Source organism: Phyllostomus discolor, chromosome 15 (genome assembly GCF_004126475.2).
Source record: "Phyllostomus discolor isolate MPI-MPIP mPhyDis1 chromosome 15, mPhyDis1.pri.v3, whole genome shotgun sequence".
In the NCBI taxonomy this organism is placed as follows: Eukaryota; Metazoa; Chordata; class Mammalia; order Chiroptera; family Phyllostomidae; genus Phyllostomus; species Phyllostomus discolor.
Genome location: NC_040917.2, coordinates 21,803,420 through 21,827,063, shown reverse-complemented (window position 1 = coordinate 21,827,063; position 23,644 = coordinate 21,803,420). Strand labels below are relative to the sequence as shown.

General features: G+C 42.0%; 1 protein-coding gene across 1 annotated transcript in view; it reads left to right on the top strand.

The window, feature by feature from the left end:
- Positions 1-23,644, top strand: part of BRINP3 (BMP/retinoic acid inducible neural specific 3) — a 205,627-nt gene that overhangs the window by 151,881 nt on the left and 30,102 nt on the right. The window contains exon 7 of the mRNA XM_028531286.2: positions 22,569-22,791. Coding sequence (XP_028387087.1) covers positions 22,569-22,791 — 223 coding nt within the window. The remainder of the gene's footprint in view (positions 1-22,568; positions 22,792-23,644) is intronic.

The window sequence follows — 23,644 nt, the reverse complement described above, 5'->3', positions numbered from 1 at the left end:
GTGTGGTCAGAGCAACCACAGATACAACGCCAACAGGCCCTGAGTTTCTCGCCTTGATCGTTTTTTTTTCATTCCTGATATCTTACTGCCGTTAAAATGCGTACTTCTATTTTGAAATTCTCAGATGACATGCAAGGTATTTACCATCAAGAACGTCTCCTAGGAGAAAGTACATCTGTTCAACCATCTTTAAAACAATGCTTGAACTTCGCAGCGTTTTTACATTCCAAGCCAGCTCTGATGATAACATCCTAGGATGTGCAAGCCCTTCCCAGGAGGGCGCAGAGCTGTAGAGGAATCTAGTTCATTCAACTTGTAAGAAACCGATTTTTTGTTAAAGAGAAATACATCTGTAACGTGCGTCTTTTAAAAAAAATGTTCTTTGTTCCGTTTCCATCCTCACGTCACCCCATGCTCCTTTAAAGACTCAAAGACAGATTTGAAACAAAACAAAACATCCTTAAACATATATTTCCTTTAATGAACTATACCACGTGGAACAGTGTTATACCCTTACATAACGCGGCAGTTAGAACTCGGCCTCGCTGCAGCAAGAAAGTCCAGGCACGTCTGATAATACTCAGAGAGAATGATACAGACATTTGAGAAACAGATTTTCACAAGGAGCACCTTGGGAGAGAATCGAAGAAGAAAGGATGCAGGTCGATACGATCACACGTTTTTCTGGAATCGTGGCACCCCCAGGAAGAAGGCCTGTAAAACCTGCAGCTGCCTGTGTCTTGTTCATCATCGCGGTACCCAGGTATCGCGGACCTGTTCACGCATTTTTAAGTAGTGCTGTTTGCCGGGCAAATCGCCCTCATACTTGTCATCCTTTCCTCCCAGTATCAGATGACGGATGGACCCAAATCTGTAGGTTTTTTGGCATCAGGGACGGTGCCCATGTCTCTGCAGCCACACCTAATTTGCTAAGCCCCGTATCAAAAAGTAAATGTCTCCTGCAAGCCCACAGGCCGAGGAAGCCATTCCACACTGGTCCTGCGGTCAGCGCGCTGTGCCCTCTCTGGGCAGAGAATAAACACGAACACTGTGATGTCTCACTTCGTGTTCTGTGTATTTGATGCCAGGGAAACTCTAAATCCATCCTGGGTCTAAAATTATCTCAAGATGAGAGGAATGCATTTTTTGGAAGCAGGCAGAAGGCTCCAGGAGACTTTGGCAAGGCTCGCAAACAGTAGCTGTTATGGAGAAATAGCCACCGAGCAGGCTGAGGAGAGAACAGGAGGAAGGCTGGACCCCAGGGAAGCTCCCAGTGGGTCTGGGGCGGGGGGGGGGGGGGGGGGGCAGATGCTCACAGCTGGTACCGATGCCGGTGGGGCACAGGTGGGCTCGCCGAGGTCTGGTGCAAGGAAGGGGCGTTGATGGGAAGTGGAGACCACGAGCTTCTGGGGGAGGGAGGCTGCCAGCAGCAGCCAGGTGGGGGCGCTAGCCAGGCTGCGCAACTCCCCTCCCGGTGGGGGACTGTGAGCTTCCAGAACAGCAGGGAAAACGGTAGAAAGGGAAACTGGCTACTTAACCCTTTGTCACATGTGGAAAGTATCTTCTTCCATATTAAAAATACTGCATTTATACTTGAATGAAGTAGAATTTTTTTTCAAAAAGCAGAAGGAATGTGGCTAGATTTTCATGTAAGAAAGAATGTACTTGGATCAGAGAAGACCAGCTTCCAGTCATCAGCAATACTCACTTTAAGAATTAAAAAAAATATTTTTGTAATTGATTTTTAGAGAGCGAGAGAGAGCCAGTCAGAAACATCAATTTATCCACTTATTGATGCATTCATTGGTTGCTTCTTGTATGTGCCCTGCCCAAGGATCGAACCCGCAACCTTGGCATATCAGGACGATGCTCTACCCAACTGAGCTACTTGGTCAGGGCTCAGGATCTCTCACTTTAATGATCATTTCTTCTTTTCTTTGTTTTGACTTTTATTTTGGCCTATTCTCCCCCATTTTGAGACAAAGGTAGCTACCAATAGCATCGGAAGCTTGTCCCATGAGCTGAGCCTGAGACAGAAAAATTTCCGTCCAATGCTACATCAGAAGTAATGGATTGGAACCCGACAGCTCTGGCCAGGGTATGCACACCGCCCTGAACTAATTGCTGCCCTCAGAGCAGCTGGGGCTGGGGAGGGACACTCTGGCCTGCCCAGCCAGTCGAGGCATTTGCTCCTCCTCTTCCTTGGCTCAGCCTTTGTGGTGGCTCATGTAACATTTGGGGATTATTATGAACTTCATTGATCCTCCAGGGTTAAGAGAGGAGAAAATGGAGATCTAACAGGGACATCCAGATGCCTGTTTGCAAACAAAATCTCTAGTTCTGTTTATTATAACATCGGGTCTGCGTCAGGACTTGACCTCGCTTGTGTTCACTGGAGAAAAACAAAAACAAAAAAGGCGTAGAGTGAAGTGTCCCCATGACGTCTGCCTGGTGATTAGATTCCACTCCTTTCGGGGTCAAGGATGGCTCTGGGAGGCCTGGTGGCTAAACTTCGGTTATTGCTTCTGAAAGGTAAATTTCTTCCCTGGAAATTCCCCTGAAACTCCTACACATCTCTAGAACACAAACAAGCAACATATTTAAAAAAAAAAACAAAACACTTTTAATTTGGCCAACCACTAAGGGAACCGAAAGCAATCACGATGGAAGTGCCTGAGCCCTTGATATGTTTATCTAGGTGGGGGCGTCCAACCTTTTGGCGTCTCTGGGCCACACTGGAAAAAGAAGAGCTGTCTTGGGCCACACATTAAGTCCGTTGCAACATGTAATCACAAGAAAATCTCATGTGTTTTCAGCAAATTCACGATTTTGTGTCGGGCCGCATTCATAGCCATCCTGAGCCACACATGGCCCGTGAGCTCCAGGTTGGACACCCCTGATTCTGGGGCTTCCTCAGTGTCAGTCCCGAGAGGGGTGCCTCTCTGTTGGACTTGTGGTTCAGGAAACTGTTACTGCAACTTGACTGCGAAATGCAAATGCACGTGTCCACGGTTTTGGAGGAAAGATGCACAGTGTCGTTCCAGGACCCTATTAAAGCTCATAGGAGATATCCAGAGAGTTGCCAAATCTCACAATAGCCAGACAGCTATCTGTTGCCGGGTGGACACTTTGACAGTTTGATTTACAGCATGCAAGAAGGCTGAGTCCCTATGCCTGGGCTGGTGACAGGCCTGACTCACGACAGCACATGACGGCAGAGGGCAGGGTGCCGTTGGTAGGCAAGTGGAATCATCGTGGTCTTGGAAGGAGAGAGTCTGCTCTTTAGGGAAGTGTGCCTGGCCCTTGGAAGCCAGAGTTGGGGCACTGGACCAGGGATAGATGGCGATTTCTCCTTCACACTGTTAGGATCTGTATCACTTCAGAATTTCAGTTAGAGCCCTGGCCAGTGTTGGGCTTGGGTTGGCGGGAGTGTCATCCCACAGTGAAAGGGTTGCGGGTTCCATTCAAGATCAGGGCACGTGCCTGGGTTGTGGGTTCGATCCCCGGTCCCGGTGCATAAGATCCCCAGTCCAGGCATGAATGGGAGGCCACCATCTGATGCTTCTCTCTTGCATCAATGTCTGCCTCTCTCTCTCTCTCGTTCTCCCCACCCCTTTCTCTCTCTCTAAAATTCATGGAAAAAAAAATGCCCTTGAGTGAGAATTAAAACAAAGATCTCATTTAGAGAAAGGCACAGAAAAGCTGCCGCCATAGGACCTGGAACACGAGGCTCCTCTACATGTCCTTGGCCACTGTCTGTCAGCCACCGGCCACTGGACGTATGATGTTTGGACAGAGAACTTGTGACAGACGCAGAGGCACTGGTTCTGTGAGCTGAACGTGTGCTGCAGAACAGCTGAGTGGAAACAACAAGTACAGTTTCTGAAGAGCTTGGATTATGAAACAAGGAAGAAACAAAGTGGTGGATGAAGGAAAATCAGAGGCTGAAAAATTTTCAATCTTTTCCTAAGAAGAGAAGACAATCAGGGTAACGAACCAGGAATATATAAAAACCCCACCATACAACCTAAATACTCAGTAGGATTGTAAAACCATAGGTTGAACAGTGTCGTTTTTTAACTGAAGTCACTTTAAGTGACTTCATCTATTTCATATGTTGAATAATGTCAGACGAGGTGAAGTATGCAGAAAAATATTTGTAAACTGTGAAATGCTACACAGACAGTTGCTGCATTTATTTACTTATTTTTTGATTGCTGTACATACGGGTGTTATTTCTGGGTGTAAGTGAACCTGTTTGTGAACTAAGTGCACATCATTTCGGCGTCAGAGGTTTTCCTTCGGAAACGAGATACATCGCGGCTGCTCATATGTTGCTGTTTCGTGATGTACGCGATGTGGTTGCCTGAATTGATTCTGGAGAACTAGCACATAAATAATAAAAATCCTTGTTTTGGTTTTTAAATTACATATGGAAAGGAAGCATGAAAAGGAAATATAAATAATTCGCAAAGTTCCAAGTAACCTTGTAAACATAGTTCAGCGCATTGTTTTTACCCGAAGAAGCAACCAGAGAGCTATTTTTAATTATTTATGCTGGCCATCTGTTCCCCGCATAGCATATCTTCTAGAACAGACAAATCTCCTGGCCTTCAGACTTCAGCTACGACGACTTCTAGATGAGCAGCTGTTTTCTTATCAAAAATCCATACTGAAGCTGTTTATCCTAAATTGGCGAATTTCATTAGTATCTCCAGGGCTCTCGCTGAATTAATCTGTTTAAAACAGCAGTCTCCTTAAAAACAGGTGCTTAAGTGGCTTATCCCAATTCTATCATTTTAACAATAGTACTTAGAAAAAGAACACTCCACATTTTCTGCTAAAACAAAATAATACGATTCCTTTCATTTACCGCTACTTTCTGTTATGAAACCAACCCGCAGTTGTCCACCTGTGGTGATCCTTTGGCCTCAGTCTAAGAGTCCCCTCAGTCTCAAATGTTTTTAGTGGCACTAACATTTCTACGGTAGTTTAATTGTTGTAATTTTTGAAACAACGCCACGTTTTGATACAGACGCTTTCCGATCGCTCTGTCCATGTCATAGGGCTGCTGTAAGAGACTGCCACAAACTCGGTGGCTTCACACAGCAGGAAGGGAGAAAACGGAGGTGCTGGCGGGACCACACCCCCTCTGGATGCTCCAGGGGAGAGACCACCCTTGCTGTCCCCAGCTTCCAGCTGCCGCCAGCCTTTCTTGACTGAAGACCGCATCCCTCCACTCTCTGGCTGCCTTGTCACCTCCCGCCTCCTCTTCTAGGTGGGGTCTCCTTCGGCCTCTTTGTTCTAAGGTCCCTGAAGGTGGCCTTCAGAGCCTATTGCAATCAACCAGGTTAATCATGCCACGTTGTCAAAGAGACAATTGCTACAGAGAAATGTAAAAGGCAAGGAAGATGTTAAGACCACCAGACTGGGAGAGATGGACCTCAATGCTGCTTTAACAAAAGATGGGAGAAATCTTAACCCCTGGACTGAGCCAGAGGAAAAGTAGCAGAGGGCAAATCGGGGGGTGAGGAGGGCAGTTAGCTTGATTAGGTCATCTGTCTTTGCTAATTGGTGATTAGTTAGGCCAGCACCTTCCCACGGAGGATGAGAGATCGCAGCTCTATCTTTCTTGACGGTTGTATTTCAAAGGGACGGCTCCCGGGTCCTTGAGAAAAGACATTCCTGGGCTGTAAAGCTGTCCAGATGCCGGGATGAGATTTACATCTGGATGGGGCAGAGAGAGAATTTACAATTGCAAGTTTCCTACAGTAAATGCTTTAAGTAAAAAGAGGTCAGGGCCTGTCTTAGTCCATTTGGGTTGCTATAGCAAAAATAGCATCACTGGTGTGGCTTAGAAATGATCAAAGTTTATTTCTCACAGTTGCGGAGGGTGAGAAGTTCAAGTTCAGGCACCGGCAGATTTGGTGTCCATGGGTCCGAAAATGAGGGACTGCTTCCGCACTCTTAGGTATCTGTTCTACGAGCCGTCCCACCCCTGGTACCATCACCTTTGGGGTAGGATTCCAACACAGGGATTTGGGGGTGGTCCCTTCAGACCCTGTCAGGGGCCTCTATCCCAGAAGAAACCTGTCTAAAGTTTAGTTCAGCTGAAGCAGATGTGAAGGTCAGCATCAAGACGTTAATCTAATCATGTCTGCAAAGATGTGTTTTTGAATGAAGATAGCATTTACGGTGCCAGGGAGCAGTAGCGTGTGGGTGTGTTTTTGGAAGGGACTGGGGACAGTGCTTGTAAGGGAAACAGAATGAATGACCCGTGGACACACCACCAAGAACCACTCATGGTTCCTAAGCTTTTGGCCTCACAGCCCCGATGATTTCATCACGCACCTTCATGGAAAGCTGTGGCCTTCGTTATGGTACTTCAGGTCACAGAGTGTTTTAGGGATTTGGGTCGGCGGAAAGAGTAGGTTCAACAAATGTATTTGAAACTTTTAAATAAATACCTTTTAAAATGACATTTCTTTCATTTGTAGACCAGACATTTTCTGTTATACTCATTGGACATAATCAATTCATATGTGTTTTGTGCAACTATATTTTTAGGTCTAGACCTTTGAGTATCGTACTTTGATATACATTCGGGACAGCGAGAAAAATTTGGGGGAGACCGTTATGTGTATGTTATTTCTAGTCATTTGTGTCTTTGTTCTTTCTGTCATCATAACCTCTCGGAATCCGGGGACTGGAGCGTGGCTCCATCTCTGTCGACTTTCTACCGAAGAAAATTGGCAAGTCAGGTGATAGCTCAGAGATTCAGTGCTTTCTCCTGGACGTTGTGGATTTGTGATGATGAAGAAAAATATAAAAGGGTTTAGCGGCATTTTCCTCTCTTCCTCCTGCTAGCCCTCAGGGGTCAGCTCGGAACTCTGGAGATTGTGAGTGAACCAAGCACGAGACTGTGCTGACACAGAGGATGTGGCAGGGTGGGGACCCACAAACACGAGGAGGGACTCAGCCCCGGGTCCTGTAGTCTTGTTGTTCCACTGACTTGTTTTTCTCTCTTTTTTGTCGCCTTATACACGGCACGAACTGCTAGGTGTGCTCATTCAGATTGAAATGAGTAAAAGTCAATTTTTCAAGCCCACTATTCTGCTTTAAAGAGCAGAGCGCTGTGTCCCGGGTACAGTCAGTACCCTCCCAGCGCTGGAGGGCGGTGCGGGCACATGGCCCTGCGAGGCCTGGCGCCGCCGCGGTCTCCGCACCGAGCCCCCTCCTGCAGCGGAGAAAGCAGAAATTCAATTTAACAAGATCACAAACTAATATCAGGTAAGGTATCTATCCTGAGTCGTTCTCACTGCCGATCTATCTTTCTAGAAAGATGATTCACTTTATACGCCAGGCAGACATGATCTTGTTTTCATTGAGCCATTCCACGGGGAATGTTTAATTAGATTGATGAAAAGTCAGGGTTCTTTTTAATAATTTAGAATAAGGAAATAGATTATTAATAAGGGCTGCTCTTCGTCCGGGGCAGGCTGGGTTGAGGCGAGTAGACGAAAAGGAATATCAGGACGTGGGCTGCCTAATCGCTGTTCGGAAACCTGGGAATATCACATTTAAGATTACAAACAGTCTCCGGGAGTCCTCGATATAATTATGTTTTCTTTATTATTTTGCAAGGGTGTTAATTGCCTACTAGCAATTAACTTCCCATGTGACTGTCAAGAAATGTAATCAATAGGAAAGAGCGGAGGGACCAAGCTGTCATGGCTTCTGTGACCAAGATCCTCTTCGCACCCCTGACAAGGTGTTGCCGTTTTAATAAAATGAGCAGGTGCACATGCAGGGGGTCACTCGGAAAGCCACCAGCGAAATCAGCTCATCTCGAGGCTCCGAGATGACAACGTGGCCAATCAGAACTTTGAAATGTAATTGCCTCATTTTCCAACTTAAATACATTATGCGCCTCCTGCTAGTGTCGCACCTGGCAAATCCACTTATTAAAGTTAGGAAGGGAGGACTTTGCCGAGACAGCTTCGGTATTATGCTGATATCCGAATAGAAGGAGGGAGAAAGGTGGGCATGATCTAATTCTACTGATGTCTGCTCAGGTCACGGTGTATCATTATTCCTGGGGAGCTGATAACCAAATTTCGTGCGTGGAAATATTTCAGGTCATTTTGTGCAAAGTAAAGTCTACTGAATTTCAATGCATTTCCTCTCTCTTAGCTCTTACAGTTCTCTTGCGTTTTCTTATCACTCAGATACTGTGTTATCATTTAACCTATCAAATGTAATATTTCTTTTTTAGCAATTTTCTTTCTGCTTCATCGTGCTTTCCTAAACATTTACAGATACTCCATGAGCAATGGGTAGGGGCTGTAAGAAAAATGAAATTCAGTCTCTATCACTGTGCTGGCAGATCACTGGCATTCTGAGACATGATTAGTCTTCATCAGCAAGCAAGGAGGATGCAGAATCAGTGGTCAGATTTTTTGGCATCAATATTGTAACCTAATTCCTTAGATCTATTTCCACTCTTTCCTGGATGCCATAAATAATGATAAAACATTGAATGTTCGGTTGACAAAAATGTATACTTGCAAAGTGTGGTGTTACAACTAGCTTATAGGAAAGGCGATTCCACCGAATAACTGTCTTTAGGATCCAGATGGTTACAACACTGACAGTTGCAATGACGATGACCACTGGAATTGAGAAAGAAGATAAACACCTATTCCGAATTCCCACAATGACCCACTGGGCAAGCAGCATAGCTGAGAAATAGATTGTTGGTTTAAGCAGCTCAGATTTTGGGAATGGTTTGTTATAGCAGCAAAATGTAGACTCTCTAGACAATTACAAGGCATTTAAGAGATAGATGATAAATAGATAGATAGGTGATAGGTTGATGGTAAATAAATACATAGATTTCTGTTTATGTTTTTAGTGTCCTATGAAAGTAATCTTTTTTACATTTCCCAATGTACAGTATAATCTAAGAAAACTATACTTTGTAATATATGGAGAGTTCTTTCTTAACTACTTTGACTACATTTGTACAGAGAAGCAACATTTCTGGTGAAGGTCTAATGTTTCCATGGGTTCCAATAAAATAAACATTCCTTGAAATTGAGTCTAGCTTTTTTTTGGTGGTTTACTTGTTTTAGGATGAGTTAAGTAATGGATCGTGAACAACTGAAGTCCATTGGAACATAAAAATAAGTGTATTTTCATTTTAGTTCTTTGTGTTCTACCCCAGCATATGAAAGATGGCAAGATATTTTTAAGTAATATATTTCTGGTAAATCACTATCATAATGTTCTCACGAGAGTTAAGCATCGTTGTATCGAACATTTATTTGGGAGCTTGAAATATTGGTTCCATTGTAGATCAATCCCTCTGATAACAATTTCACTAGCTTTGCAATTTGCTATTTCAATTTAATATTGCCAGTGGTGTTAGACCTGCCATTACTTTTATTGCTTAGATTAGTATTGAAAATATTGTTGTGAGAAAGAAGTAATATCGCCATGATTTTATTATTCAGCCACTTCTCTTCTGCACAATGCCGGGTCCCTCCAAGAGCACCAGCCTCTCAGACCACTCCGTGTCATTTGTATCTTTTATGACCGGCTCTCAGACTTCTCCTCGAAGAATAGTAATGGTGATGTTCAGCGCTATGGCCCTAGCAGCTCACCACTGTAGCAAATCAAATAAATACGATGCTCCAATTTTGAAACTTGGCAGCGCATTTTAGGAAAAACAATCAAATGATAACTGTCTCAATTTTGTTTCTATGCCCCATGAAATTCCAAGATAATCGATGACGAATGGAAGAGGGGGAAGATTACTGAAAGCATGAAGCAACTGTTAAGCTCAAACTAACATGGTATTTTTTTTCTCTTTATTGTGTTGAGATGATTTGAAAATTAAATTATTACATGTTAAATTCTTGGGGAATGAACGCCACACATCCCCTTGCCTTCTAATAAGTGGCACACCATCTTTGCCTGCTATAAGCACACAGAACATGGGCCCTCTTGTTATTATTACAGTATTATAATATTTCAGTTTGTTATTCCATATAAAACTATAGAGCCCTTTTAGGCATTAGCTTCACATTATGTACATTGGCTGCTTTAGTGTATACACTTCGAATGTTGCAGTTTGTAGGTATAGTCATCCTAGAGCAGTAGTTCTGAAAGGGGAGTCAGTGGAAACTTGGGGTTCCTGAGATATGTCAGGAGGCCCGGAAGATAAGCCTCTCGCTGGGATGCACTGAGGTGTCAACCTTCTTTCTTCACTTTCGTTCTCTTATGAGGGCACGGTGCAGAAGTCGAGAAACCACGTGGTGTGTGGCATCACAGCAAACTGAACTCGGAAGCAGATACGCAGATCTGGCTGTTTTCTCTCCAGCTAGACAGGAAAGGGGCCAGCAAAAATGCGGACCGACGGCAGTCTGTCCCCCAATGTTCTTGTGTTAGAAAACGTACGTGTTTTCAGAAAAACAGGTGGCTGATGTGAGAAGGGTTGATTATTATTATTTTACGTGGGCGAATGAATAGCTATTTAATTTAATAGGGTGAACACTTAGGGTCTACCCCAAAGAAACGTAAGCTCCTTGGGGTCCTCATAATTCCTGAGACTGTGTAGGGCCCTCATGGTGAGAAGTTGGGAAACAATTGTTCCCACGGTTTCTTTTTCACCCTCAGTTACAATAATGAGCATTCACTGTACTCGACGTAAGCTCTGTGAGAATAACTTAAGATAACCTTTAGCATTGTTTTTAATTCAAGTACAACTTTGCCAATTCGAACATTGAAATGGTGGTTTTCTTCGTATAGTTTTAAAAGTTGTCCTGTTTGGGAATATTTTCTAATAGTGAACTAATATGTGACCGAGTACTGTCTTAATAATCATTATATATTTTACATATGTCTATGACACTTAAAGTTACAACATAGTATAAAAGACAAATTATGGGTCAAAAAATTATTCCAATTGAATTTTTCCTATTTTATTTTTTCAATTACAGTTGGCATTAAAGATTATATGAGTTTCAGGAATACAGCAGAGTGATCAGACATCTACATAATTTATGAAAATTATGAGTTTGAGTACTAATTAAATTTTTTTAGACTTGTGTGAGTACGAAATCACTAAACTTCTTGGACCTCAATGAAAGTGGAGGGTAGTGTCAGGCACGTTTGTCTGTTTGAAGAGAAAGGTGTGTTGTGTACATGGTACTGGCTGTATGGGCTAGGAAGTAAAGTCTCCTCTGACCCCCATGACTGCAGCCTGGACACCTGTCTGGTGGCTGATGCATGCTTTCAAACGAGGTTGATCTTGAAGGCAAGTCTTGCTTATGTGTTCAGCAGTTCTTCTCTAGATATTATCACAAGGCTTCAGACGTGGAGAAATTTACTCAGCATCTCTAAGGCATGGCTATTATTTTAATATAATGAGCATAGCAGCAACAACTACTGTGCAGAATTTAGGGTTAAGTAGCTGGAAGAGTGCTTGATACTTAAAAAAATACCGAATGCAGTTTTTGCTACTGCAGTCATGAATATGTGGTTTGCGATTTGCTTGTAAGCAGTGATCACGTGTTCCTGCAGCAGGGTCTGATTCATTATCAGCACTCTCAAGCTTACGTGCAGAGCAATTTCACTGCCCGGAACCCATCTGCCAGGTTCACATCCATAAGTTCACATGTCTACATTTTCATCTTGCTGGGTTACTTTCCATCCAAATTCCCTTTTTCCATAGTAATACGAAGACTTAGAACTGTAACACAGATTTCATTTCAACAGTTTCCCCACGTGAGCCATTTGTAGCTTCCTATTTTATATGATTAAACTCAATTCTGCTTTTCCAAGTTAAATATTATATATACACACACACATATATATACATATATATATTTACATTTACAATAGCTTCAACCATTCCTTTCTGTATCTTGTCAATTGGTTCAACCATTTAAGAAATATATACTTAATTCATAGCATGTGTAATGTGCTGTCTTAGGCTTTTGGAAGGGGAAAATACAAAGAAAAACGTAACATTGTCCCGACCCTCAAGAAACACAAAACGGTCTTCCCTTTTGTATTTCCAGGAGCCTATTATTGTCCTCATCTTCCTCTAGTTGGCTCTGTGTAATGTTCCTGTCATGTGAATTAGTTTCACATCAAATCTTAATAAAACAAGCCCATCCTCCCGCACCGTTATTATGAGATTGGTTGTGATAATGTTTGTGGAACGTCTAGCAAACAAAAGCACCTTTTAGATAGGGGAGATGATAATTTTATTTTCCTGCCAACTCTCGAAAGAGTTTATGCGAATTATGTCAGAGCCGTGCTGTTTTCTAGACGTGCTTTATTCTGGGCTCTAATTAATAAATGCGTCACTTTGAACAATTGGCTGCATCTTTCGAAGGCATGCTTTCTCATTAGAAAAATGCAGAGTACGATAATAGTACACATCTCCTAGGGCTGTGTGAGCGGTAAATGAGAGAATCCAGGCAAAGTGCTCAGCATAGCCCACCCAGAAACACTGAATACATTATTAAAAAATAATAGCTAGCATTTATTTATTACTAATTATGTACAAATTATTTTATTCTGTTTTCCTGGTGATTACCTAATCTACAGAGAAAGCCTAGGAAAGTAGTACTATTATAACTCTAATAATGAGTTTTATTGTAGTTTTAACACTTAACTAGCTCAGTGATCGGCCCGCAGTAGACACTCAATAAATATTGGCTGTGCTCTTGTGAACTCCAGACCATAATTACCTTTGAGGCCCCAATTAGCTCTGTATCAGTCAGCATTTCTGCAAGGATAGCATCTGACTGCGGTGGAGAAGGAGTATATTTAAAGACGTCGGATGGGGAAGGTCACAGCATGAGCAGAGGCCATGCCAGGAACAACCCCTAAATCACAGGCAAGCACCGCGTCTCAAGGACGTGCGAGAGCCCGTGAATCTGCAGCGGGCACACCTGAGCCCTCGGTGCATCTCCCTGAAGTCATCGCCTTCAATAACGTCATTGGATCATTTACCTGATGCGCTCCCTGAGGTGTGCAATGAGGGAGAGCTGAAGGAGAGACTGTCCAGGTGTGCTCGGGACACCTGGACTCTCGGAAGCTTCCCTCAGGCATCAGGGGCTTCCCTTGACCTTTCAGGAGATTCATGAGCTCAGGTGCCAGCCGGCAGCCAGGATACCTGCCACTCGTGTCTCCCCAAGGCTTTTCAGTGGGATGTCATGAACGAAAGAAGTCGAGTGGCCTGGTAACGTGATCTACATTCCTGCGAAATACACCGTAGCACGGCCACTGAGAAGTGGTTTAACCCGAGAGTGGCATTGGAATGTTCGAGTCTCTTGACTGATAGATGGCTGACTGATTGATTTTAGAGAGAGGAGAATGGGAAGAGAGAGAGACATCAATTTGTTGCCCCAGCTATGTTTGCATTCATTGGTCGATTCTTGTATGTGCCCTGACCGGGACCGAACCCGCAACCTTGGCATAGCTGACATATGAAAGAAAACCATTTGCAGTAGTCTTTGTTTGCCATGATAGAGGAAGCCATTTGTGTCGCGCAGGAAGCTTTATTCCTCGTGCTGGGAGCCCACGTCGGCAACAGCCCTTTACTTGAAGTCACTCCGTGACTAAGCTACGACTGGCATGGTGAGTTCATCAGAGATGGGATATGAGTACTATCTTCATAATTTTTGGTGTTCCATGGACCGCTAATGCCTGCAACCGTGGCAAGCCTAAAAAACAAGCAGTCTCACTTTGGATTCAGTCTTTGGGTTGCAAGGGGAAGCTTCATGTTACCCTTCTTACTTTAATAGATCATAGTTTATGATAGGTTAGGGAGCCAATCATCTTCTAATTCATTAGACTGGGCCTTGGACAATAAATATGGCATGGGTTAGGGTCTCAGTAGACCTAAGTTGAGGGAGATTCAGAGAAAACCCAATTTTCTCTTATTTCTATACCATCACACTGTGATTAATGGAATATTCTGGCATTCACCAGCCCTGGCAATTCATTTACAATGCAAAAGAAGGATTTCCCCTACTTAAGCTTTGATACAGGCCTTCTGCGTCCTTGAAATGATTCACAATGTGGTAGGATAATGTTCTTCCTCAGGATGACTCAAGTCAAGCGTTTGTTGCCAGACTATATATTTTTTGAACTGTACAAGCTAAATAGGACGTCAGGGTATGGCTTCTCTGCATAAGTCCCTAGGACCGTGATCTGGTTAATACACTAAAATTTCTTCAGCTCAGACCATCTGAGGAGCTCACTGGGCCTGTTGCATATTGGGTTACACGTGTCCACTGTGCCCCTGATGGTCAGTGGCTGCTACTCGCCCCAGGCGCGGAGCGGTAATTGCATCCTCACGGCAATCAGAGAGTCCGCCCGACTTCACGCAGAGTGCACCCCGACGGGCGCCCCCAGTCTGCGGAAAACAGCCGGCCGTGCTCATCAGAGACGCTGGCAGGCGCTCTTTGTACCCAAGCATTTCATGTTCTTTCTCCAACAAAAGTGAGCCAGTTCTTCAAAGCATGCTGAAAAATCAGCCTTCCCTTAGAACATGTTCAATAAACCCCCCTTGGGCATGGCAGGAGATGGGAGTGAGGTGTGGTAAACACTGGCTTCTCCATGAAGGTCATGCTTTTGATTAAGACCGTCACAGTGACAGAAAGCATGGCAGGGCTCAGGAGGTTCTATCCCTGGAGGGCGGGGGAAGGAAGCATGATTAATGCTTCCCATTACTCTGAGTCAATCCCAGTCTTCCCATTCTCTGTGTCTTCTGGTTCCCAGGTCCCCCCCACGTCTTCCCGATTTGCATTTTATTTCTAACTGGAGCAACATCTGGCAGGAGTTTAAATTCAAACGTGGAATCAGTTTGTTTTGAAGCCCTTCAGCTGGGAGTGATAGATGATTCCTTTAGCTCAGTCTGTGGAAGTTTCTAGCGTGTATTCGGTGCTTTGAGAAGGAAGCGTGGGAATTTCGGCTCCTAAGCCATCTCTATGTGTGGTAAGCCGCTCACCCTCAGCCTTTCACGTTCTTTATTCAGTTGGGTGTAGGCACGGTCCCCGGATGCCATTTCTGCAAGCAGCTCTTCCTTCTAGATGAGCACAGGTGGTACTTCTGCTAAGTTCCACCCGTAACACTGCATGCACTTCAAAAGCTTTGTTTTCCCCCACTCATCCAAGAAACCAACAAGTTGTCCACAGAGACTATTGTCAACCATTCCCAGTAGCAGTACCTCTGTCAGCCCAGGTCTTTTCCTGCCGAGCATGAGCAACAGGCTCCCTCTGACCTCACCTATCCTCATAAGAAATCCATGTAACAATATTCGCTAACACGCAGCAGCGCCAGGAAAGCCGGAGAAGCATACTCTTCTGGTACATAGGCAGGGCAAAGTATGTTAAAAACATGCATAAGATTTTTTTAATGAGCTCATCACTGCTAACTGCAATGAACACGAGATTGCACTAAACACTACAATTACCTCTGTAATCACCACCTCCTAAGAAATGGCTCAAGGCATCTTTTCTGTTATTGAACCAACAGCTTAAGATTCTAACTCTGAGTGGGTGCATCTCATAGTTTAGATAGTGCATCTATTCCCTATTCTGCAAGGGCACTGGGGAAGGGAAGACCCCAGTCTTGCAGATTTTATGCTTAGAGATAAAGCTCTGTTTGGGTCATTTCTCAAACAAGACAATCCAATGAAGGGGCAGATTAATTGGTCTACTATGTTAAAGTATTCTAATAGAAAAAAATGTGGTGTATGTTTCAGAGAAAAGGAAAACAGGAAAAACACAATTATGTCTAGGCAGCTACTAAGGAATCGGGACCGGTTTCTGATTTACGCCCCTGGGTGCCCATCACTCTGTGGCCTTATAAAATCAGCCAGTTCACAGGCAATTGAACAGGATTGCCATTTACTGTGGGCAGCATGATAGTGTTTTGTCAATACCAGTATAAACTCCACGTTCATGGCTTACGGAATGGTTTAAATAGACCTGCATGGCTACGCCGCCCGAGTCGTATCAATGATTCAGTGGAGGAGTTGAGAAAACTCTCTGCTGATACAAATCATGTAAATGATCCCTTAGAAATGTTTGGGAGAAGGGGAAACTGTAAAAGGAGAAGTCAACCAATGCTCGTCAGGATTATGAAGTGGGTCAAAACTTGTATGTTAGCTGCACTTGCTCAAGGATCCGATTCCCAGTTCAGCCTTTGCTCACCTCCTGCTCTTCGGGACAGGATTTTCTCTCACAACGTTCCTTTCCGTCAGCCCTTCCCACTCACATTCCTGCTTGTTTGTCATTTTTTTCTCACCTTATTAAGGCCGATATTGCTGTCGTGTGTCAAGATTTGCAGGTCATTTATTTTTTAAGCAAATCTTTGCCACTAAAAACTAGAAGAAGATAGAAGAATCCGTACTATCTTCTGGGAAACTGTGGCTCTTAAGGAATAAGAAATAGCTTTTTAGAGAGTATTGTAGTTGGTCAAAGCTTTGAAGGGCCGTGGTAGAGGTGAAGCCAGAAAAGTTGACTTTCAGGAGCTGCCTGTCACTGCCAGAACCAGTGGGCAGAGAAAAGGGTTGAATCTTTATGGGCCCTTTATTCAGATGCTATGTACCTTCAAAAACTGTCTTAATGCCTCACCTCAAGCCCATCTTTTTATAAGGAGAAGAAGGGTAGGTAAGGTGTTAGAAAAAAGGCTAATTGGATAAGAGTTACAGTGGGGGAAGTTTCCAAGTACTTTATCCATGGATCAACAATTCAGATACCTTCTGCAGCAGCTTGCAGACCCCGTGGGGCATGGGGCATAGGGAGCCAAGGTTGAATTGCTTGTTGACCTTCTGAACTTCCTGGAATTCACTTACGTCATGCATTCCAGGTCCTAGAATAGCCCTTCCCACCAAATGAATCAGTTAACTCTACCAAGTGAGGGTAAATCTTTAAGTCTTTGGTTCCCCTATCAGATGTAGTTTGATGTTTAACTGTCAGCTTTGGAGGTAGTAATTAGGATAAGTATACATGTATTATAGACTAAATAAACAAGCAAGCCAACAAATAAATAAAAATCTTACAATCTTTAAAAAAATCTAGCTGTAGAAACAGAATGTATTTGCTATGTATTCAGGTATAAATAATGCCGAAGTACTTCAGTATAAGGAAGTAATATTTTTTAGTTATTGCTTACAGAAATTTTATGTTTCTAGAGTGTTGTTATTAGCATGTATTATGTCAGAAAATCCTATGTTCACAAACACAGGAGGAGAAATAAGTCTGAAGGTGTTAGATTGGTGGTATTACATTATCAGAAGTGATTATCCCTTCTGCTCAAAAACAAACATTTGCATAGATTTTTCAGACGTACTGACACACATTTTTTGCCTATTATCTCCTTCCATTGTAAGATGCCATGCATCTGTGTTTACCTATTTTTCTAGATATTGTACAATATTTTGTTAATATACAGTAAGACTGTTATACAATAGTAAGACTGTGGGGGCAAAGACTGTTGCTATGCTTTAATACCAATTAAAATGATCGTCCATATTGCATTGTCATTTCTACTGGGAAGATACTTTGATTGTGTAAAGATGCATATTGATTGGGGGAAAACCATAACGTGCACCAGCCATCAGAATGGTAACAACCAATACTCTACAGGGAACTGTACTGCCAGTGTTTGTTTGATATTTTATTTTGTGCTTTCACATCCATCCTGTCTACAAAAGGCCCATCTGCGTCTCCTGCTTCTGGGGAGAAGAAGAAGGCATTTGGTCTTGAGATGACGCTCAAAATAAGTGTAGGCTAATGTCAGTGTTCTGAGCTTGTTTAAGGTGGGCGATGCTAAGCCATGCTTTTTGGTTGGTTAGGTGTGTTAAATTAATTTTCAACTTACGACATTTTAAACTTAACGATAGTTTCAAATTAGGATAGCTTTATGGGTATGTAACCCCATTGTTAGTGGAGGAGCATTAGTGATATTATCTTCTTTAAATGTCAATGTGCTTAAATGTATTTAATGTTTTTATAGGGATTCACAGGATTTATTTAAATTTCAATAAAGTAACACATTCATATGAACAAATAAAAACCATAAAAACACCAGTTTCCACCTCAGTTGTTCTCCGCATAGTCCTGTGTTCTAAAGAAAGTGGCTTCTCTTTCGGATTACTTTGGTGGACTTTTATCTTAAGAAATTATTTCTAAATAATAATAAATTTACCTGATTGCCGTTCTGTACTTTTAAGGGAGTTAAATTCCACGTTTTCAAAGCTTTAGAATACTCTAGAACATCTTTGAAAAATACACGCTAGAGCAGTACTGAAGAGAGATGCTGAGCATTTGGAAATAGGTGGTCAGTTCATGCACTCCATGCTCATCAACAGAGGCAGAGACACGAATCAGGATTTGTGTATTTATGGCTCTTCCTTTTCGCCTTGGAAATATTCAGTTCTCCACACTTACCCACTTAATTCAACTGTGAAGCATGAGAATAAAGGGCATACAGAATATATAGTTGCATGGGACCACTATGTAAATACGTTAGTATTATAATTTGTTGCTGACATTTGAGTTATGAAACTAAAGATAATCTGCATTCTACATGCAAAACTACTCCAGTGCAATTTACCTGAAGGGTTATTGGGGGAATTGAATTAATGTTTAAAGCACTTAAAAGTGTTCCTGCCCAAAGTAAGAACTCACATTAATTGGGACAGATCATTCATTTAAAAAATAGGCAATTAGATATCAAGTGTTAACTAGATTTTCTATCAGGAGAAAGGGGAGGGGAGCAAATAAAACTTGTTCGGCCATTTTTGAAAATAGTTTTTTTTTTTTTTAATGGAGAGGCAGTAGCAATGTTGAGAGTCAGCTTGCTGCCCAGCTGGTCTTCTGTCACTGACTGGGGAGTCCCGCCCGGCCTGACTCTTTGCCCCCACGGAATTCATCAGTATCGCACACTTCCCTTCACAGTGCTGTTTGCTGCTTGTGAATTAGTTTTGTTAAGGTGACTGAGTGATGATAACTCTCCATCAGCACAGAGGATGTTTATTACGATATTATTACTGTGATTGGCGTTATTTTCTCTGTAGTCCTCAAAGACGGTAGGACAAAAATGTTCAATGAATACACGCTTAAATGGATATTTCCAGATTGCATGAGATTATTTTGTTTTCTTTTAGAGCTGCATTCTCCCCACAAAGTATGGCTAGTTGAAATTTATTTGCTGTGTGAAAAGTGATAGAGCCCTAGCTGGTGTAGCTCAGTGGATTGAGTGCGGGCTGCGAACCAAAGTGTCTCAGGTTCGATTCCCAGCCAGGGCACATTCCTGGGTTGCAGGCCATGACCCCCAGCAAGCGCACATTGATGTTTCTCTCTCTCTCTCTCTGTCTCTCTCTCTCTCTCTCTCTCCTCCTCCTCCCTCCCTCCCTTCCCTCTCTAAAAATAAATAAATAAAATCTTTTAAAAAAAGAAAGAAAAGCGATAGTAGATGAAGAAAAAAGAAAAAAAACAAAAGAAAAACGATAGTACTGTGTGTTCTACCTGGCTCTGGAAACTATTGTAGAATAATGTGTGACATCCACTATTCATTGTGTGTTCTGTTCATAGTTTTGTACATCACTAAATGTATAATGCTAGTGTCGTTCGTATTTTATTTTTATATCCTACAAATAGGAATTTTACCAATGGCCACAGGGGAGAGGGAAAAGAAAAGTCTCCACAGGACTCTTTCTGGGAATTCTGTTGACTTCTAAGTGGAATGAATTTCAGACACTGAAGATGTTACTTGAACAATTACAGATATTTCCAGCCATTTGTCATCTTTGAAAAGTGAGATGAAAGGTTTATTGGTATTCTCTTGCACAGACGGAAACATCTGTGTGCTCGGCGTACAACAGGTGTCTGATAGATGTGTCGGGTGTCTGTCCGTGGTGACTCTTGATGAGTTCATAATGAAACCATTATTCAAGTGCTATGTTAAAACAGCATTTCTTAGAAATTATGTAGTGACAGTTTTCAGCTGACGCAATTATGTACACTTTGGTAGAATTAAATTCCATTTCAAGCTCTCCTTTAACTGGAATATAATTGACTGATTTAGAGGCTTTGAGAATACCGTTGTAACAAACAATGAAGGGGCCTGAAATATGCATGCCCATGAAACAATAAAGGCTTACCCAAAGCACTCAAGTCAAGGGTGGCAGTGAAATAAAGGATTCGCGTTGGAAGCAGGAGCATCTGCTGGCGGTGGGTCCCAGGGATGCTCCCAGTTCCATACGCCAGCACCTTCGTTCTGAAGAGGGTCCCTCAGAGGAGGCCCATGGGACCAAACAAAACGTAGGGGACTGTGAAATTGGAATTTTAAAATGCATGTCTTATTTAGGCCCTGCTTCCTTAGAAAAAATGATTTGAAGCATTTCAAATGGATGTATCCTCAAGCATCTTTCTTTATAATTATTGGCTCTAAAATGTTTCATTTTCTTTTGTTTTATTCCCCCTTCTCCTAGTAAAGGTCTATACCTGCAGTGGCCAAAAGATGCCAGGGCTCTGTGTTTATTTTGTTGTCCATGAAATAATAACCCTAATATCCGTGAATGTAATTTTCTGTGATGTTGTTAAAAAGTTGCATATTCCAGTGTTAGTGAAATAGTCTGGGTCTATCAAAATAGCCCTAACACATGAAATAAATACAAATTAGTTGCTCTAAGTCTGTGTCTGAATTAATATGGTTTAGTTCTAAGGAAAGCAGTGACATATTTTAGAAAGTGTTAATGCTAATCTGGTAGTTTTACAAAATTGTAGGAGTTCAGCCTACATACAAGGAGCAATTATTAACACACCTTGTCCAAATTCAGTTGAATACTAATAGTAATAGCAGCTGTAATGACATTAGAAAACAACTGTTTTTGAATTGGATATTTCAGACTAAGTATGTGGGAATTTAAACCAACTGTTCATAACATCGTAGACTTTTAAAGTGCCATGAGATTGTCATCCAGAACTTTCTATGGCATTTACAAAAGAGGAAATTGAGGCACAGAGAGGCTGAGGTTTAACACATAAAATGGATGTTTTTTATGGGTAGAAAAGTGACTAAAATGTAGTTTATCTATCTCACTTGCCAAATAACACTTGTTCAGCTATCGAAAACATTTTTTAAATCTCATGGTATGTTGGTGTGTGTTTGTAGAGTTGATCCAACCAGGAACTACCTAGCAAAGGATGCAACATGATGTTCCTAACCAAATAATTCTTTCAGCAAGTTAACACAGTAAAAATCTCTGTTTGGAGTCCCCATTTATAGTATTTACCTCGGATACAAAGGAGATGAGGGAAAGGCTCAAGTATCATATTGTAATTTTTTTACTGTTCTAAAATATATATATATACACACATAACATAAAGTTTGCCATTTTAATAATTTTAACCGTACAATCCTGGGTCATTACCTATATTCACAATGTTGTATAACCGCCACTCTCTTTTTTTCCAAAAAGCCATCATCTCCCCAAGCAGGAATTCGGTAGCAGTAATTTCCCATTTCCCCTTCCACCCTTCCTGGTCATTTCTAACTTATTTCCTGCCTCAGTGAACTTGACTCTACTGGATATTTCATATACCTGGACCCATACCATATTTGTCTTTCTGTGCGGGCTCATTGTAATTCGTGTAGTATTTTCTAGGTTCATTTGCATGGTGGAATGTGTCAGAACTTCATTTATTTTTATAGAGAGCTGTGTTGTATCTGTCTTGCGGCTTTTGCCTCAACCATCTTTTGTTTTTGGATAATTAATAGACCTTCTCAGTTATTATTTATCGTTCTGTAGCATCAACTTTTGTTCCTGCTGTTGGTTAATCAGACATGTTTGGGGGAAAGGGGGCGATTTCTGGCATTATGATTAGGTAAACAAAAATAGGGGTCGGTATTGGACCTTTAAATTCTTTTTACTTTTTTCTCTTTAGTATACATTCATGTTTCAAACTACTATGTCATGACACATTTTAAGTGGTTAGTTAAATGGAGTAATCAGAGTACACATTTGAATCTCATAATTTTCTCTTTAAAAGTCTTTCTATAAACATTAAGAAATATGCTTCATAATACTATATATATATGCACACATATATATTCTATACTAAGTTAATAAAACTTTCTGAAAACATTTCCTTGACATAAAACACTTGGAAAGGATCATTAATATCATTGGCAAAAATGAGGGATGAATTAAGACTACTGCCTGTGGAGAAAGTTCATTCAAAGGCCATCAAAAGATGGACATGGGAAAAATAAGCACAGTTTAAATTTTCTGCCCAAACTATGGGCTTCAGCACACATAATTTTAATTATCTTCTTCCCTGAAAGGTCAATTTTAAGGGGAACCAAAGAGAAACATATTACTAAAGCATAAAACTGTTTTCAATTAATTTACAGCTCACAAATAATAGATTGCATGCATTCATTTTTCATACTAACATGTGAAATGTGTTTGGGGGAAAAAGGGAAGTGACTGTTGATAACTAACGTGTTGGGTTTTGACCATTTCCTTCCAGACGAGTTCAAGTTCTTCATGAAAAGGCTGCCCACGCACTATTTCCTCAACACCTCCACCATCATGCACTTGTGGACAATGGATTCTAATTTCCAGCGCCGCCACGAGCAACTGGAGAACAGCATGAGGCAGCTCTTCCTCAAGGCACAGAAAATTGTGCACAAGCTCTTTAGCCTTAGCAAGAGGTGTCAGAAGCAACCGTTCATTAGCCTGCCGAGACAAAGGTAAGACGCTCGTGGCAATGGGGACCCCTGAGGGCGTTGGTGTCCCAGGGAGCTCTGCGGCACTCTGAGTGCGGTGTGGGGAGTACGGTGTGGGAGCGTGGGAACGTACACAGCGGGTGATGCTCACATTATAGAAGGTGGTTTGAAAACAACACAGGTCAGAGCTCCAAGTAATGCACTCGAGTTATCTCCCAAAGAACAGGACAGTGGGTAGCACAGAAGCTAACGCCTCCAAATTTTTCTTATGAACATGGAAAAGTGACTCGAACTGGTTGTATGTGGTAGTCAACTAATAACTGCATCACAGTGGACACAAAACCACAAAGCCTGGCGTTTATGTTGTGAGCGGAAGAAAAAAGTGGGACCGCAATGTGAAATTTCTTAGTAGGCAATTTTCAGTGAAAAGGAGTTCAAGTTTATTTTCTTTGATTAGTGTTCAGAGTACCATAAGCCATATTCATCAACATGAATATCCGAAAACTGCTGGGGAAGTTCCTAACAATTTATGTGAGTGATGGCAGACTATTAAAATACTGTGTTTGAGCTAATTTTGAGAAGCACATTTTTTAGAATTGCTACTTTAAGATGCATTGACCAGTTGGCGCAATAAAAACTGTATTTATTTATTTGAAATCGGATAAAATGCACATCAAAATGAAAAGCTAAGGGAAACATAGAAGGGTATCACAAAATATGCATCTGCACTATCTCTGTTATAAATGCCTCTGTTCTGACTTGATGCTCAAACCACTAGGAGGGGTCATCTATAATTATAGATTTTTTTCACTGAAAAAAATAACTGACAACTCTGTAGACTTTCAGTTTTTTTTAAGATTTTTATTTTTAGAGAGGG